At 36.1% G+C, this 18235-nt stretch overlaps 1 protein-coding gene across 1 annotated transcript in view; it reads right to left on the bottom strand.

Annotated features, from left to right (window-relative positions):
* The window catches only part of PRKN (parkin RBR E3 ubiquitin protein ligase), a 687026-nt gene that overhangs the window by 93594 nt on the left and 575197 nt on the right, over positions 1-18235 (bottom strand). The window contains exon 9 of the mRNA XM_039718871.1: positions 16151-16300. Within this exon, the coding sequence (XP_039574805.1) occupies positions 16151-16300 (150 nt within the window). The remainder of the gene's footprint in view (positions 1-16150; positions 16301-18235) is intronic.

Below are 18235 nucleotides of genomic sequence, written 5' to 3'. Positions count from 1 at the left end.
GACTATTTTGAATAAGCCTCACATGAGGAGGAAACTCAGACATGAACACTATTACTAAAAAGTACTAAAAGCCTAACACTGTTCCTTATTCATCTTTTCCACATATTCAAATAGAAAGATTTAGCTACAGAAGCCTGAAAAGCAGCAATACATTTAAAAAACCCCAAAAATTGTCATTGTAACTGTTCATTGAATTCCAAAATAAAAGGAGGGTCCATGAAAAGGATATGTGAGTCACAAAATAAAAATATCACTGTTAAAATGCCATAGAGAATGCTGTTATACTATGGGATTTCCTTTAAATGAATAAGGCTTCTCTGGTGCCTGCAATTATTCCAAAAGGCAACTTTTGCTGAATTGTGTGTATGCAGGTATTGCTGTCTGTGTAAATTCACAGGTAAATTTTAATGAAGAGATAAAATGGGGAAACTGTGAAAGAAAAAGTCTTCTAGAAATTAATGCAGCAGGAACAGAGTTATTTAAAAGCAGTAATAAGTAAGTGCTGAATTTGAGAGGATTGTACAAGGTGAGAAAATAAACCATACACAAAGAAAGATAAAAGAACACATACACACAAGAAATGGAAATGCTACATGAATAAAGAAGTGCTGAAGAACCAATATACTACAAATAAAATACAGAGGGAATTAAATGAATCTAACCGTTCTCAAAAGATTTAAGATAAATATGAAATTTTGCTAAAACACTGAGAGTACTTTTCTGTTTTAAAACAGAATTAGTTGAAAATACCTGAAAAAGACAAACTGAAATACTTGCTTGATAACAGCTCTGAAGGCTGTACCTCAAATGTGTTTTTTTTATAGAATTTGGTAAGGAGGGAGGGAAGGGTGAAACCACAAGACAAATGATAGAATTCAAGGCATGGAAAACCCACATGCACCTACACACACACCAGAGCACAGCTATGCATCTTTAAATCTGAGAAAGACACCTACAAGTAACAAGTTGGTCCAAAGGACAGAGGAGAAAATAGCACTAGCATGCATAAAAAGGTTTCTGGAGCTTGGCAATTATGACTTGCTTCCATACTTTAATATGCAGTCAAGGGGAAATACAATAAAATAATTACAAGATTTTATGTGGCACAAAATGTGAATGACCTTTGTTATGAGAAAAAAGAACAGGCAGATGGACAATTTCCTGCCTTTTACACAATGCTATGCCTCAAATTCCACAATTTCCATGAGCATTTTCGACCGAATCATTTACTGAATGGGACCAGTTACAGTGCAGACTTTCCTGTGTCATTTCCAGACTGTTCAAAGAACTGGGATATGGATCAAATATTTCAGAGCTCTGAAAACTGTGGACTGTATGAACTAGATAGATTTCTTTTTTAAAGGTTAAGTTCAATGTTTCTTTCCTCATAAAACGTCTACAGTGATTTTATACATGGTGGCTAGTTTATTCTCTGTTATCATAAAGCATCAGCAGTGCCATTTCATAAGCAGCTTGCTATTTGAAGGAAAAAAGATTATCTAATCAAATGCTGGCAGTGGGAAATCACAGGAGAGGTGAAAGAACTAATGTGACTCTGAGCTAGGGCTGGCTTTCTGTAGAGCAGCATTTAGAAAAACTCTGTGGGTATGACCTCTCCTCAGGTTTATGTGTGTTAGTCGCTGACAGCATATAGGCATTCTGCAATATTGCACTTATTAGATTTTGTCTGTTTCAGCTGGCTTTTGTTTGGGACTCAGTATTTCTAGAGCAAAGTCTGCTACAGATTAGAATGAGCAGAGAGTCAAGCAGCTATGGAGAAGTTGTTGATGGCACATCTCAGCAATTTATCTTCCAAACCAAGTGGAATAGGAAGAGGCCAGAAAAAAAGACCTTTTTTTTTGGATAAGAAGCATGTATAAATGGACGTCTTCCTTCCTCAATGGACATAACACCAGAAAAAAAAAAAAAATCAGGGCTGTTGTTCTTGTTCCCTTGCTGTGTTATTTTGGATTAAGAGAAAGAATTACTGTGATTTATATGTCAGTCCAGCATTTTTCTTTTCTACACTACCACACTGCTGATTAAAGACCAAGTTGCGATCCCAGAATATCTTTTGCCCTGTTGCTGTTTCTCTATGTATTTTTTATTCTTCACATACAGTTGTTTGTACCTGGGTACATAAGAAACTTTACATTTATTCTTACTGAATTGCTATTGAATTCCAAACTGTTTTCTGTCCCCCTGCTACATATCCTATGCAAATTTAATAACCTTACTCTATAATCACTCTTCAAGGCATCAGAGAAAATATTACAATCTATCAACCTCAGGACAGATTTGAAGCAACTCTTTGCTTTAATTGTGAAATGCTGATAAATCATCTATACACAGCTTTCCAAGTAATTATATGGACACCTAATGAAATTATCATCCAGTCTTGTATTCTTAGTTCATCTTTCTGAATTTTATATGAAAAAAATGTGAGAGGCTTCGATGAATTCAATACAGAAAACATCACCTACCTCTCTCCTACCCACAAGTTCTGTTATTCTGGCAAAGTAAATTAAATTGATGTGATAAACTCTTGCTATGTCCGTGCTTCCTGAGACTTTATCCTCCTGTCCTCTTTCTTACTACTAGTAGTTAAATTATTTGCTACATTTTCTCCCCAGGAATTAAAGTTAAAACTATTTGTCTGTAAATCTCAGATTATAGTGTTTTTTTCTCTTTTTAGACATAGATTTCATGCTTTTGTCTTTTGCAAAATCTTTCCTACCCTATTCTTAGAGGTGATGATTAATATTCTGGATTTTCTTCAGCCATTCCTACAAATAAAAAACTTAATCAAGAGAAGTGCATTTGAAAACATGTCTGTATGCTATACTTTCTCCACTATAGTTGGTATTTTTAATTCTGTTTTGCTGGTTTTAGCTTTGCTAACCATCTAAGCAGGCATGACCATTTAAATTTAGATTTAAACATAAAAGTAAAGACTTTTGCCTTGAAGCATTTTAATGATACAGATTCCTCTCAACAAGAAGCCAGCTAAAAACTTCCTTATCTTTCATGTTAGTGTTTCTGTTACTTTTTTTATGGAAAGCCTTCTGAACACTATTTGGTAGACTTTCTATTAAAAATATTTTATTTCATGCCTTGCACTTTCTGACTGCCCCTGTGTTTCTTCTGTTTTTCTAGCTGTTCAGAATTATACAACCTGCTTACATTTTGCATTCATTTCTTTCTTGCTTTTCAGGTCATAAAAAGATTAATTGTTCAAGCAAGTTGGTCTCTCCTTACCCTTCCTAATCCTCCTCTACATTGAGATAATTTATCATTGTGACTTTATGATTCCTTTACTGAATTATCAGCTTCCTTTTTCTGCTTAGTTAGACAAGAATCCTTACTCCTGCCTTTCAGGAGTCTCTGTTTTCCTCTTGCCTATCTTCCAGAAGTATGTTTCATTTGATTGATTTTTTGTTTGCTTTTGTCTAGGGGACTTATTCTAAACACATCTATCTCTAAAAGATTCAACCTTTTTGTATTTCAGGAGTTGACCACTAGTCATTCATATGAAAGAATTTAAATACAGTTTTTTTCTGAAGCACAATGAAGGGGAATATGTTTAAATTGCGCTGCTAACATTTTTTCAATCACAAAACTTTTGCAAATGTTATTAGGGCAATTAATTTCTGCCATGTGTCGCCTCTTCAGCAGGAATACTCTGCATGGGTTAAATGTTTTTTAATGCAGTTTTGAATAGCTATATGTCACACTCTGAAAATAAAGACTGAACTGTTCATTCTGTGGGACTGAAATCATGCAAGAGATCCTTTGCTAATAATTAATGTCACACCCCACTGGGACAAACACTATTTTCATGGCTTATAATAAAAACAATTCAAAAACACTAATGTGTTTCCCTGAACACTGAAAGCCTGTGATGCATTTTATGAAAACACCACTGGTGAGAACCACAGCAGCATATAAAAGCTATTATTGCACTGTACATTTATTGTACAGTTTATTTCCTCTTTGATTTATCTAACTCACCAATTACCAGTTGTTGTCCCTCCTCTCATAGCAGGATATGGTGGGTTTCTAGCTCAAAGCCATGCTACTGTTTGGTAGCCACTTTTTCCATCTCCAAATCCAAAACATTTTCCCAAATAAATTCAGGTAAATACGTTGGGCCCAGGAAAAGCTTCCTGTGAGCATAAAAGGATTTTAAAATATGATACCTGTAGATACTGGCAAACACAAAATTTGGTATCCAATCAATCTACATTCACAAAAAAATCTGCAATGACCAGGAACTCATGTAAAACGTCATGGTCATGTGGCTAGGCCATTCTCTATACAACTGATGCTCATACATCTTTGTGAAGTTTTCACTCAATTAACAGACCATTCACTCTGTACACACTGCAGTCACTCCCTGCTCCTTTCACACCCATGCACTGCAACTTCCACACACAGCTCATGATATCAGCCTTGGGAGGGATACTGAAGATCACCTAGTTGCAATCCCCCTGTCATGGGCAGGGATGTCACCCACTTGCTCAGGTTACCGCAACCATCCCCATTCCCTGTTCATTTCCACAAAGGTGTGGCAGGTAATTTCCTATAATTCTGAATACACACAGCCAAGGCACACACTCTCATCTATGCTTTTAATCCTTCATGCCAGAGCCACCCAGCCAAGGATGCAATGAATTCTAGGTTTTCCTTATAGAATACGCATTTTCGGACCCTGCTTGGGATCTCTGGAGAACACATCCCCCTTACTATCTGATACTCTCCATCTCAACCTGCTTACTGGGGATCAACCAACCACCAGAGGTGTGGTACCGCCTCACATGAAGTCACAGCTCTCAGCAGAGGAGGCAAGTCAATGTTGCTGTTTCATTCCAGGCTGCTCCCACAAAATGGAGGAGCAACCTCTCACACTTCGAGGCAAGTAAAAGGAGTGAATATTTTGGTGCCTTAGTGAGAGTTTTGAATAATCAATAAATTCCCATTTGTTTTCTCAGACCTCACCTAAAGGCTGCCCTCACTTTCCTGTTTATTCCTCCTCCATCTCCAGCAGGAACTTGTGCATTTCAGTTTTGATCTCCTGGTGGTTTTTAAGTCTATGCCAACAACGGGTATATCCAACTATTCACCTATTTTTTTTTTTTTCAGAATGATGGTGCTCAATTAGATTTTAACAAAAGTATCCTTACCATAAAAACTAAGGAATTTCAAAAACATGTTTAAGAGACCTACAAAAAGTTCCCTAAATAAAACAAAGGAATTTACATTAACTTTAATTTGAAGAGAAAAGTAAGCAGAAAGCAAAGCTTCCTTTATATATGAGAATATTGTGGAAAATACCTCATACCTGTTTTTTGTTTGCAGACTATATTGACTATAATATAGTCTGTGACTTTAATAACAAACACTGGCTTTAGACTGGTGGCCTGAAATTCAATATTTTTGAATATAATAATTTCATGTGTATATAAGAGACTTATCAATGTCATTATTTCATTTTACCTATGTGAGCATTATCACTGGCATAAAAATTGCAGAGCTATATACAAAACTTATTACTGCTAATTGATATTTCTTAAGGGAAACAAGGCCCAATTATACCAGCCTATTTTACTGCCCACTTAATTTATTCTCAACAAGTGAGCCACTAGTACCTTTAAGCCTTTCTCTTTATCCCTTCACTTATTCCTTACAAGTGTCACTAGAATAGATTTGATATCATGGTAGTGATTGTCAGCCAATATAATGTCTGAGCTTTTGGAAAAAAAAATCAGTGGCATGAATTATTTAATTTTTGTGAAATATAAGGATAAAATGGAGTTAACTGGGTCTTGGTTATTCACCCAAAATTTTCTGCCCTCAGTCAAGGACTCCATTCAAAGACATATTTTATTATCCTTATCAGAATTTTTACTTCTCTCTCTCATGAGGATTTGATGGGCACATACTGCATTCTGGTTTTCTATTATTTCCCACTGAATTACAGTTGGTCACTGTTCTCCAAATCTATGTCCTTGCTTTTCATTCAGAATGCTATTACTGTGTAAGGGATATCTTTTATTTAATTTGGTCATTATATTTTCATTTTATTTTATTTTCATGCTTTGCCCTTGACTTTGCAACATTTTCTTTACTCCCTTCTTTATAGCTTAGTGACCTTAATACAATTGTTAAAGTTGAGATGCAACTTCTATTCTAAACTCACTTTCAGAAGCTTATAACTTTACCCAGATATTCTCTTTCAGGCTGAGTGTTTTTTATGCTTTGTTAGAAGGAGATTTTTGTTTGAAACTTCACAAGCATTATCTATTTGTTTTGAGTTATCCAATTTAAAAAGACAGCAGCTTTGCAGCAATCAAGACAGTTTTCAGATGCTTTTTTCTGACTATGATAATTGAAAATCAGCTTTGTTTCAGCACTTCAAAATCAGCTTTGATTGTGGAATGGTGGCTTTGCTATCCCTTTGAAATGGTTTTGAAATAATTAAGTTTTGCATGTGACATCATTATTAAATACCTTACTGAAATGCTAGTGGTGAGGGAATTGATCTCGGAATAACTCTGTCCTACTTAATTTTATTTTTAAAGGTATTAATTTTTTGTATGAGAACTACATTTAGCTATAATTTAAATATTTTAATGCCAGTTTCATCCCACTCTTCATGGAGCATAGCCCAAAGAGATGCATTACAGTGTCCAGTCAATCTGGATTCTCTATAGTACATAGAAGTAATGCAACATGTGCAATGAAAAATAAACATTTCTCTTTTACTGCTGAAATGAAAGGAGCAGCTTTGTTTCATTCCACCAACATACTATTGCAACTATAATGTGTTTGAAAAAGCTTTTCCTTAGAGATCCACTGAGAAACCCTGTATAACTGTAAACCCAAGAGGAGCACTGGGAAGCTTTGCACAGCATCTTGTTTGTCATCACAAAAGAAATATTCTTCAGGAAAATGTCAATGCACAATACCATCCCTATGGTATGCTTGTACTCTGCATTTTCTGACACTCCTTCTTTATCACAAAGACTTTCACAGCCCTGCTAAGCTACCATTTTATGCCCTCCACATGAAAAATGGCGTGGTAGTCTTACAAAAATGAACCAACAGCATGGCTGACCAACAGAGATTTTATGTATTTGCAGAGTCCAAGTAAAGTTGAGAAAGACACTCTTGGGGCATTTATTTGATCATCTAATAAAGCAATAAAAAAATTTACAAACATTTTTAATTGGGGGTACTCCTTTTAGTAAAACAAAAGTGCCATTATTTGTAAGCTTCAAACTGATACAAAAAAACATTTTTCATGTTTGTACCTACACCAAATAGACTTAAACCCCAAATCTCTGTTACCCTTTTTACTCTGACATCCAAAAACATGAAGACTACAAGTGCCACAAAAGCAGTAAAAAGACATGGTTTTTCAGCATCTGTATGAGCTGCTTACTTTATGAATTTTGTGATTTACTTCTGAGTTGGGCTACAGGCTAGAATTATTCCAGCCACATAATGAGGACAATTCTTCTTTAGCATTCAGAACTTTGAATTTTTATCCTAGCTAAGCTAAAAATGCCAGTCAATAGATTCATTTTAATCTAAAGTCTTATTGTTCTGGTCCTAGCTCTTTACTCCATCATTTTGCATTGATTAAGCACCTCCTGCTTTTTTACAATAATGTAATAATACAATCCTAAGTGCCTCAGGAGGCCTTCATATGAAGCTTCATATAAAAGGCAATAAATAGGCTTATTTGATTCGTATTTATTTTCCTTTTCATTTACAAGTGATTTCCTGCATTCATCCCGTGTTTCTCTTTCCTGTTCAAATACAGAAATCTTTTAGAAGACTGCTCAAATAAGCCTCTTCCACAATTAGAATCCTCCCCTTGGTGGCTGCCATTCTCAAGCAGCATATCCTGTCCTGATTGCATTATTGTTCCCTCTCCAGTGATTCAGTGATAGATGTGTTTATTCATACCAAATCTTCCACTAACACCTAGTTTTGATAATTTACAAATTCATTTGTACTTGTCTTACTGATTATGAAACTGTAGTCAGCATATATAAGCAAGAAAGCTCAGACACCTCTTGTGGTCTGGGACAGGCTGCTATAACCAGCACTTTTTCAACTACTAGCTGAAGGAAATACAGGTTTATTTAAAATGCTACACTTTTTTATCACGTGCAAAGTGTTTCTTTCTATTAAATGAGGGAGAATAATCTCATCCTGTATGCCAGTGAAATATAAAGACAGAATATAGAGCTCTGTTTTTCGTACATGCAGAATTCACTGGCAAATCCCATTCACAGTTTATTTTTCCTTCTTTCTGATTTTTGCACTCCATGTCTTTTCTGGTGGGCCTCAGGATAATACATTGTCCCCTGACTGTCACACATATTTCTAGGCACTTCGCTGAAGAGGAGAGGAGTAGTAAGAAAAAAGCAGTTGCAAGTTTTCTCCAGTCATAAACTTCCATTATATTTAACACTAGATAGAATTATGAGTTCATCTAATATAATGTCCTGAGCATCATAAAGCATTAAAAATCACACAGATACTGCTACATGGAGTCCAATTACTTTAATTAGACAAGAGCACTTCAGTCGTCAAGAGACTAAACTGTGCTGTGCCACAGGCATAGTCCAAAATAGAAAAAGATGTCATCAAAGCCTGTGGCTCTTCAAATAACAAGGAATTTCTAGGTGAGAAATGCCCCCTAAATTCCTGGAGATGGTATTTAGCTCATTCCCCAAGGCTGGCACAGAATATCAAGTCTCTGACAATAAGCCCTGAAAGAAAATTTTGACTTTCCTTCAAATTCAGTGATCAATTTATCCTGACCTCAGCATGACAGCATGATACACTCAATGGGTACTTAAAAGCAGGAATCTCTCCAGAGAAGGTACTTTGTTTTTGGGGTCTTTTTCCACATCTATGTGCTAAAATCAGTTTAAGTAAACTGTGGATATTAAATTATGCAAATTTTTGCATTGCATGTACTGTAAAATGCTGTTCTCTTTCCACAGGTGAAGAAAATGGAAGCCCAGGCATCTTTGGCTCTGGAATCTAAATATTGAACAAGTGACAAATTTGAGTATCCCTAATTTGTATCCCAAATCCCAGTTTGGTATCCCTACTATGAAAATCCCTAGCACCCTTTCAGGGGATTATTTGATCTAGCAATTTACAAGGACTAAGAGTTAGATGATAAATCCTAAAATCAACTACTGATGTGATTTTTAAACCCACCTGCTATTTTATCTCACCCTTCAATTTAAAATGGGTCTCAAATGCTTGCAACTTTAGCTCATTCCAATTTCAGACAAATTGGTTAAATTGGGAGCATTTATCTTCTGCAAAACAATTGTTACAAATCCCAGTCTGAGCTGGTTTTCATCTGCAGACATCAGTTTTATCCTCTCTAGTTCCTAGGTCTGTGTGTCCAGTTTTGACTTACCTTTACAAGCAAGAACTTGATTTTATCCTAGTTTTCTCTAATACAATTTCCCTGAATTAAATACAGCGTTATTCTTATATCTGTGATATCTCTAGATTACAAAGAACATAATCTTCCAGCCTCTTTTGGGTAACCACCTCTTTTCTCTGCTGCCTTGATCCTGTCTTAGAACACATGTGACAGATTTTAAATTATTTTAAATTTTACCAGGTAGGCCACAGAATAATAAGTCAAGCAAAAACAACTGAAGACACTGCACTTTCAATTTGCAATGTGTAAGTACAAAGCCATCTTCCAGATGTCTCCACAAGGCAGAAGTCAGGTAAAAGCTATACCCTACATAAATCAAGGGATACAGAGTTTTATCACATTATATGAGTAATCCCATAATATTCTGGACATCTAGCTGATGAAACTAATGAAATTTCAGTTTTAGCTCATGTAGAATGGAAGCGACTTGCATATTTTCTAACTGTATTTTTCTAGCTAGTATTTAATAATTTGGGATGTAAAGGAAAAAGCAGTTATTCTTCCACTATTAAACCAAGTACAAGCAATTGATTTATTTTCTGTATAAAAAGTATTTATTTTCTTTTGCTAGTCCTGTGAACTAATGTGATCCATATTATTAAAAATGGAAACATTCTCTAGATTGCTTTATCCATTCAGTGCTAACAGCTGAGTTTCATATCAGATCAATGAATTGCCCTGTGCTGCAAGACATGGGCAATGGAAATAATGCACCTTGGCAGCAATACACAGCTGGTTAATTGCACAATGCAATTCTGGGGTAAACACTTTATTAAAACATTAACATTCTGCATCTTTAAAAAGTGCCATGATTTTACAGTTAATTTTAACCTATGTAAAACAGTACCAAAATCCCTTGCCCACAAATTCAAAAAGAATTCTGGTCAGCCTGTCATATTTTAGCAATTGAGCAACTTGCTCAGCTACTGAAGCATAATGTGTCAACAAGATGAAATTCCACTTTCTAAAGGCTAGAGTGCCCACTCAATAGAAGAAAGCAATACATGATTACTGCTTAGAGCTTGTGGCACAGTGCTAGCAACTCAACATTTAGCAATAATAGAAAATGTCTGTCTCATTTTCATTCCCATTGAAAACACTCCCTATACAATATTATGAAACACTCCTGCTGTGAGTTGGTTTCTGAATCGCAGCAATAGCTTCAGCTATTACCTTTTCCATGGTCACACCTTTCTGGTGAATTCTCTTAAAAGCAAAAATTTAATGACACACAGATCAAGGACAGATACCTGAAATGTAATAACAAGGAGTAACCCTTCAATTTTGTGACGGCTACTAGATAGCAGCAATCTCCTACTTCCATTTTAGTATTTTGCAAATGACATAAAGGTCTCAAGGTCTTTTGTTTTCTGAATTATTCCTCTGTTTTTCAAAACCATGGTGCCTCTATTTTCTGCTTCAACTTCCATTTCCATCTTAAAACCAAGGGAAAATACAGATCATTGTACAAACAGCCCTTTTTCACCCATGACCTTTTATTCATCTGATTATAAAATTGAAAATATTTTTTTAGTGCAAGTACCTTCAAAGGTTGGCTTGAATTACCACTACTCATCTTGACTATTTTTATATCTCAAATTATTTTAAAAGTTGCCTATTTTCTCTTTATATGCATTGAACATTCTCCTGGTACTACTAACAAAGAAACAAAGCACATGTCCTGAACCAGACATTTATACCTACATCTTTGTTTGAAAGTAAAGTCTTTGAGGTTAGTCACACTTTTAAACATTTTGATCAAATACTGGGTATGGAGTAACATGATAAAATCAAACTCGAGAGGGAGAGGAATTAGAGAAAGCCCATGTTGATCATGACAATGCATTGCATTAAAACTGAACTTGGCAATAGAAGACTTATAATTTCCAGATGTGGAGACTGTTTTTTACTTCAAAAATTCTTGTGACCTTTCACATATATGAAACAGTATTTGCAAGCTGGTTCAGATTCCAGGGGAAGTATAGGTCACATTGCACTTCAACTGGCATATAAAAGCCTAAATGAAACAACTCTACTCCAGAAGTTTAGAAGGACATATACAACTAACAAAATCATCATTTGAATTATCCAGAATTAAGTGGATAAGAACTCGTTGCTCGGAGTTTTTATAATTTGGATTTGTCTTCTCAAAACAAAAGATTTTCCCCAGTTGTTTGGGGTTTGCCTACATGCAAATCACTGGGTTTAAGAAAGACATTACTGAAGATGAAACATGTCTGCTAGGACATGCATGAACGCACAATGATGAATCACAAAAACCCCCAACCTTGCAAACAACAGGAATATTTATTGCACTTCTCATGTAACTATTTTAGTGTCCTCTATTCTATTAAGCTCACTGAAAAAGCAGACAATTATTAATCCTACAAATATGGTGCAATTGCTTTTGACATGTGCTTCCTTAGCCATGGAAGAAGAATGCAAGAAGAAATCAATGAGAAAAAATTGCTGGGTAGAGTGAAATAGCCTTAGGGATTTTGTTTTATGTAATAGAACAGCCTAGGAATTCTATTTATAAGGAAGACATGGTATTTATATCTATTGATTTTTTTCAGGGACCTCTTGTAGTCTGCAGCCATAAAATTTCACCTGTCCTAGATGGGAACACATCTCTTGATGGTCTTCAATACACTATGTTTATGGAACAGTAAATATGGTGTGAAAGAGATGAAATAACCCCAAATTTTGTACTCCCTTTACAAAGCTATAAAATTTACTTTATCATTGAACATTTAATGCACTCTATTTGAGTACCCACTTGCAAATTGGAGTTTCACATTAAGGCATCTCAAAGAAGAGTAATAAAAACATCAATTAGGACAGCTTATTTCTAAGATCTTTAAAAGTGTCACCCAGACCTTAATATAGTTTAAAGTGGTCTCAGGACCTCAATGGACCTTCAGGAGTTTGGTCTCTTAGCCAGGGATTATCAAACAACAGCCAATCTGTGGAAACACATTCTTCTTCATGCTTATATATGCTATGCTAGGAATGAATAAACTCAAGGGGAAAAGACCATCAGAGGCTCTGTCTCCACTATCCTGTACCTCCCTTCTCACCCCTTTTCAAGGGATAGGTCAAGAGATGTTGCATGCTGCAAAACATTTACCATTGTTGCTGCACAACATACCATTGTGGAGCAAAATCTGGGATGCAGTACACATCAGTCAGTTATCATCCCACTGAAGATATTGTCAAGGAAAGTTTTGCAAGGCAACTGAGCTGTAGGTGTAGAAACCGAGGAACACTTCTTAACAAACAAGTTGTATTGCCCCTTTCAAAGATCCATTCTAACCTATTTTTAACTCTAAGCTTCTTTAATGTGTAGTACATAATATGCCAGTATAATATAAAACAAGACAAAAATGTTTTATTCATAAAGCTTTTGTATGTCTTGTTTACCACAGCTTTTCCTATGCATAAGCCAGCTGGTACAATATGTACTATCTACTATGTTTTGTTGCTGTTGTCTAGTATTAAATATGTCAGGATTTTATAGCTGAGCAATAGAAGTTAGTAACATAAGTCTGATGCATAGTAATCAAGGTAGAATAATGTATAATGGTAATATCTTAGTAAATCAATTAATAAGTTTATAGTGAATAAAAAATATGAAAGATTGGATATCAGTAGAGTCAGTCAGTGGCATCACAGTATGGTTTTAGGTGACGACTCTCCATAATCATTAAAAGGATATCTCCATGCTTCTATTCAGTCAAAATAAACCTTTTCTTTGCTTTTTTTTTTTCCCCCTGAAATCCTGAATAGATAGCAATGCCTGACTGTAGAGGGTACACATGAGGATGTTTATATTTAAACCTCTCTCCTCATCTTTTTGATGCAGTTCTGTGTAGGCATTTATCAGACTGTTTCTAGGCCCTGCATGTTGCTGCTTCCAAATTTCCTGAGACAAAGCAAAATCCACCTTTTAACTTTACCAAAGGCCCTTTTAGCAAATTATATGCATTCTCCTGGAGATTCACATTCACCTTTGATATCAATGGAAGTTCCTCCACAAAAGATATTCTAGTTTCTCATTCCAAGTAACACAGTAAGAAACTGAGGAATTCACAATATCTGCATCCTAGCCTGGCTCAGTCATCTGTTAATTTCTCATTTTTCCTTCAGTTTTGGTCAATGTCCTTATATGTTTGGGGCTGCCTCACACAGTTCTCTCTCTGAATATCAGAATATTTATTTTGCTTCATTACCTAGTGGCTAGATTATTCTCTTTTTGGCCTTTTCAAAAATGGCTGATGAAACCCCATGCCACTCACTGTTGTGACTTTCTCTTGACCACCTGTCCTTCCTCTTTCCCCTGAGTAATTTCATCAGCAAATCAAAATCCTCAGCTACTTGACAGTTGTTAGCTACTCTAACATGCCAATACAGACCTGAACAACCAATTTGCTCTGTTCAATAGAACAACTTGCAGAGCAACTATTTCTCTGCAAGGGCTTTTGTGTGAATAACAGACCAGTGATGCTGGATATAACTTCTTCTGTTATCTGTATGAAATTTAACCAAAGACAGAAGTTCAAACACCCCAAAAGAGACTCTACATAACCGAAGTACAGCTTAAAGCATGATGCAGATATTCCTAAAGAATCTCCAGATTCACACTACTTGGCTCATTTTTTTTGCTTACCAGCATCAGCAAGGAATGTATTTCTAATCTAAGCTGGACAGGTTAAGTGTTCCAAGACATCTTTTGTAGTGATTTTTTTGGATGGATAACAGGGACATTCTTCATTTCGGGCCTTTCTTCGAGCTTGTAAATCATGCACACACCCATTAGGGAATACTGAGCTCTAAAATGGATCTTCCTGGATTCCATAAAAATTAGTGGAAGGCCTTCACACTGAAAAAGGTCAGATTTTGGCTGGGAAAAACCACATCATAGTTTAAGAACAGAAAACAATGACCAAGACTTCATAAAATAGAGTAAAAAAAAAAAAAAGCTTTTCTAGCTGTCTTGGTATCCTTGCAGGTGGATCTTTACCTTCAGCCAACTTTATCACCAGCATTTGACTTCAGTGCTAGGACACTCACTAAAGGAAGTCTGTGACAAATCCTCCTTAAGGCTACAATTTTTTAGGGTGCAAAGGGAGATTCAAAGACATATATTTTTACTCTGTTCCATTATGGATTCTGAGAAAGGACCTTACTGTTACCAAAATTTGGCTTCCAGACCAACCTCCTGCTTCTCATTTCAGCCTAAGTGAATTGTACCCTGCAGTGCCGAAGACATCACATAATTCAAAACAAAGGGTAAGCTTACACTCTAGGCTGCAGATCTGATCAGATCTGATTGCTACTGAGCACAGTGCAGAGTCCTTAGAAGGAGACAGAGCAGTTTGCTAAATCAGACAATATATCAATCCTTTACGCTACGAACGCTTTATTTACACAGCATTTGCACATTCAGAATGATGATGAATGAAGGTACAAAATACAGTGTAATTTTCACCACTTCCAAGCAGAGACCCAAATAAAAATTATATGTGATTTTATCTTTTTTAACCAATCCCTAATAGTTTATCCAGAGGCACTCCCTTTTGTTTATGCAGTCCTGCTTCTTATTACCTTTCCAGATTCTGCTTTACGTTATAGCCCCATGTCTGCTCAGTGAATTTGGGCAGTACTCTGTTTTACATGCACCACTGCATGGACAGATAGGAAGTCTTACCAAGGTCGACAGATGCTGACCTACTCAGAGAAGACAAGTTACTGTGACTTCCTAGTTCACCAAACTATTATTCTTCCATGGTATCAGTTTGGGCAATATCAAAACTGCAATAAAAAGTGCATTTTCCACAAGAAAGACAGCAGAAAGAGCACCCTAGTATTTTACAAATATAGATATTTTATCTTTTCTCATAGTGTTTGTGGAATTCTGACATAATACCAACTGGAAAGAGTCACACAGTGCAAACACCAGTTAGTCACTCTGACTGAACATTTAATAGGTTCTTTTATATATAGATTTATCTCTATGTACATCTATTTCCCCCAAAGCTTGATTCTTGTCAAGTACTTGCTTTTTCTACTGCCAAAAATGTCAATGGTCCATATGATGTGATTTTTTAGCAAAAGTATTTTCGAGTTTCATCTGATTTTGATTTCCATGAATCCACCATTAATTGCTCATTCCCTTGCTTAATTTTTTTCTTATGAGTAAACAAATATATTTCTATTTTTCTTTTCATTATGTAGTTTAACATCCAGAAGCAATATCACTACAGTGTCACAAACAGGCTATTCTCTCTCTCCTTTTTCTATAAAAAAAATTATTATGATAATGAATGGTTTGCTTAAGATGCCATTCATTTTTGCTGAGTTCTAGGAGAAGAAAATCAGAGTGCATTTGGATTTTCATTTGCACAGTTCAATTTCTTACTGTAACTATTCAGCAGCTTCTTAAACCAAATAAAGCAAAGAATTATGGAATGGACACATTCTACACGATGAAGTCATCATTCCTAAGCCATATTTAAATTGTTTAGCGAGCTGCATTATCCCACTCTGGTGAGAAGGGCAATTCAGAGTCACTGAAAAGATAAAAAAGTCAACCACATTTTCCCCCTTTCGTTGTACAGTATCAATAATTTCCCACACCGCTAGAAGGAAAATGTAGGTTCTTACCCCGCAGCCTATTCCGTTGCCTGGTTCACACAGGATTCTCCTCAGCCCTGGCTCAGGAAGCAGACCTGCCCCACAGCCGGGGGTCGGACACAGCACTCCTCCCATCTGCAGCACGCACTCCTCGGCCCCGTAGCGCTGGTAGCGGTCGTACTACAACACAACAGAACACACCGGCCTTAAACTCCTGGCAGCATGCAAAGAAAACCCCCAAAGATTTGAGTGCGTCTCTATCCCTGATAATCCAGTCAATTGTCCTAATGCTAGTCACATAATGCTAAGTTCAGGTTGTTTGTCAAAAGTCTAAATCTTTGCAGTGTTATTAAACGGGGTGTGATTCTGCTCCAACTCACATCATCTACACAGTTTTCTGGCTCACAGCCATTTGCACCACCAGAAGACCATGCGGGTACTAAAATCAAGAAAACAGCAGACTCTTTCTGTAAGTAACATCAAATACACTTATATTACTATAAAAATTATTGTAAACATCATAAAAATAGTCCAACAGAGAAGTGATAAATGCCATATAGAGATTGAAAAGAACACACAAAAAACCCCCTTTAGGGACCTATAGCTAGAAGTAGTGTAATGTTTTAGACCTTAAGGGCTGTAAAAATTTGCCTAGGCAACTTTATTTTAAAAGCAAGCTGATCATTAAAGTGATCAGCAGAATAGCTCTCTTATATGTATTCATTTCAATGCTAGGTGTATTTTTTCCTGTGTCTCCCATGAAATTTTCTTTTGTTTTTTCACTTTTCATTTAATTCCATCCTGATAGCCTAAAAGGCCATGGAAATGCCTTGATTTTAACGATGGGGACACTGACACACAGTAATATTAAGTAACATGCTCAGTGTACGCTCAGTGACAAAAATGCCTGCTCTAAAATGACTGATGTCACTGCAATAACTTTCCCATGTGTAATTTACCCTGCTTTGAGTCAGAGACAAGCTGAGCTAGTACAAATCATGCAGTGTACATGTAAATCACATCCACTCTAGGGTTCTGTGTTGGTGCAGTTCCACACCAGTGGCTGTATAACCACTGTAAACCAGGCTTCAGATTCACCTATAAATCTGCTCTACTGTGGAGGGAAATAAATGAAAGCATTTGGTCCTAACAACCCCAAAGAAAACAGGCAAATCCAAAAGGCCAAAGAGGAAGGGAGTAGGTATGAATTTTCTCCGTGAGTAGACTTTATGGTGTGCTGAAAAAACAAAACAGAACTTTATGTTACAGCACTCACAATATTTAGTGCTTCATAAGATTTTATCCCATAATGGCTCATGAAAATCCTGTTCCCTTTTTTTGGAGGATAGCAAACAAAAATTTCTTTCTCCAATTCGCATCCCTCTCCAAAGAAATCTTTTGAGGAAAATGGAAGTTTTAGGACCAACACCTCATACACACAGCATACAAAAAAGAATTTTAAATTACAAAGAAGGCTCTATGTCTTTTGGGTACATTTCAGAAGATTCTTCTGCAAATGCTGGCACAACATGTCTTGTTAAACTCACTTCTTAAAATAATATTAGAGTTTTTAAAAGACTATAACATAGAGACACACAAGTTTTTATCACAGAAAAAAAACCAAAACTTAGAAGTATCCAACTTCATTAATTAACAAAAAATCCAACCAACCTCTGAAAAGAAAAGCAAAATCTAAAAGGAGAAAAAGACTTAAAAATATCTTTCAGCGTATGAACAACAGCCAGAAATTCTGACTTAAGAATCTTGTATTTGGAAAATAATAGTATTTTAAAAAATGTGCAAGACATGCCTGCAGTCTCCTTGAATGTGGGGGCTCAAGAAGTCAGCTGGTGTTTACCTGTGTTATTATTGTGCTTGAACCCAGCATAATGCCATAAATATTTAATGCTGGATGCTCTCAATTTTCAGAAAAGTTTGTGATCCTTCCACTATATATGTGTTGAGTGCTCTGAGTCATTTGGTTGGCCTTTATAGAAATATAGGTAAAAACCATAGCTCCAAAACTCTCTAGCAGCCTAATTTTTTTTCAGGGCACAGACTGGACCTGAAGGTGAGGACTGTGTGATTGTCTTGCCCCATTAAGAGGGAACTTTG

Source organism: Passer montanus, unplaced genomic scaffold, assembly GCF_014805655.1.
Source record: "Passer montanus isolate IOZ18808 unplaced genomic scaffold, ASM1480565v1 scaffold40, whole genome shotgun sequence".
Lineage (NCBI taxonomy): Eukaryota > Metazoa > Chordata > Aves > Passeriformes > Passeridae > Passer > Passer montanus.
This window is presented reverse-complemented; position numbering and strand designations above follow the sequence as displayed.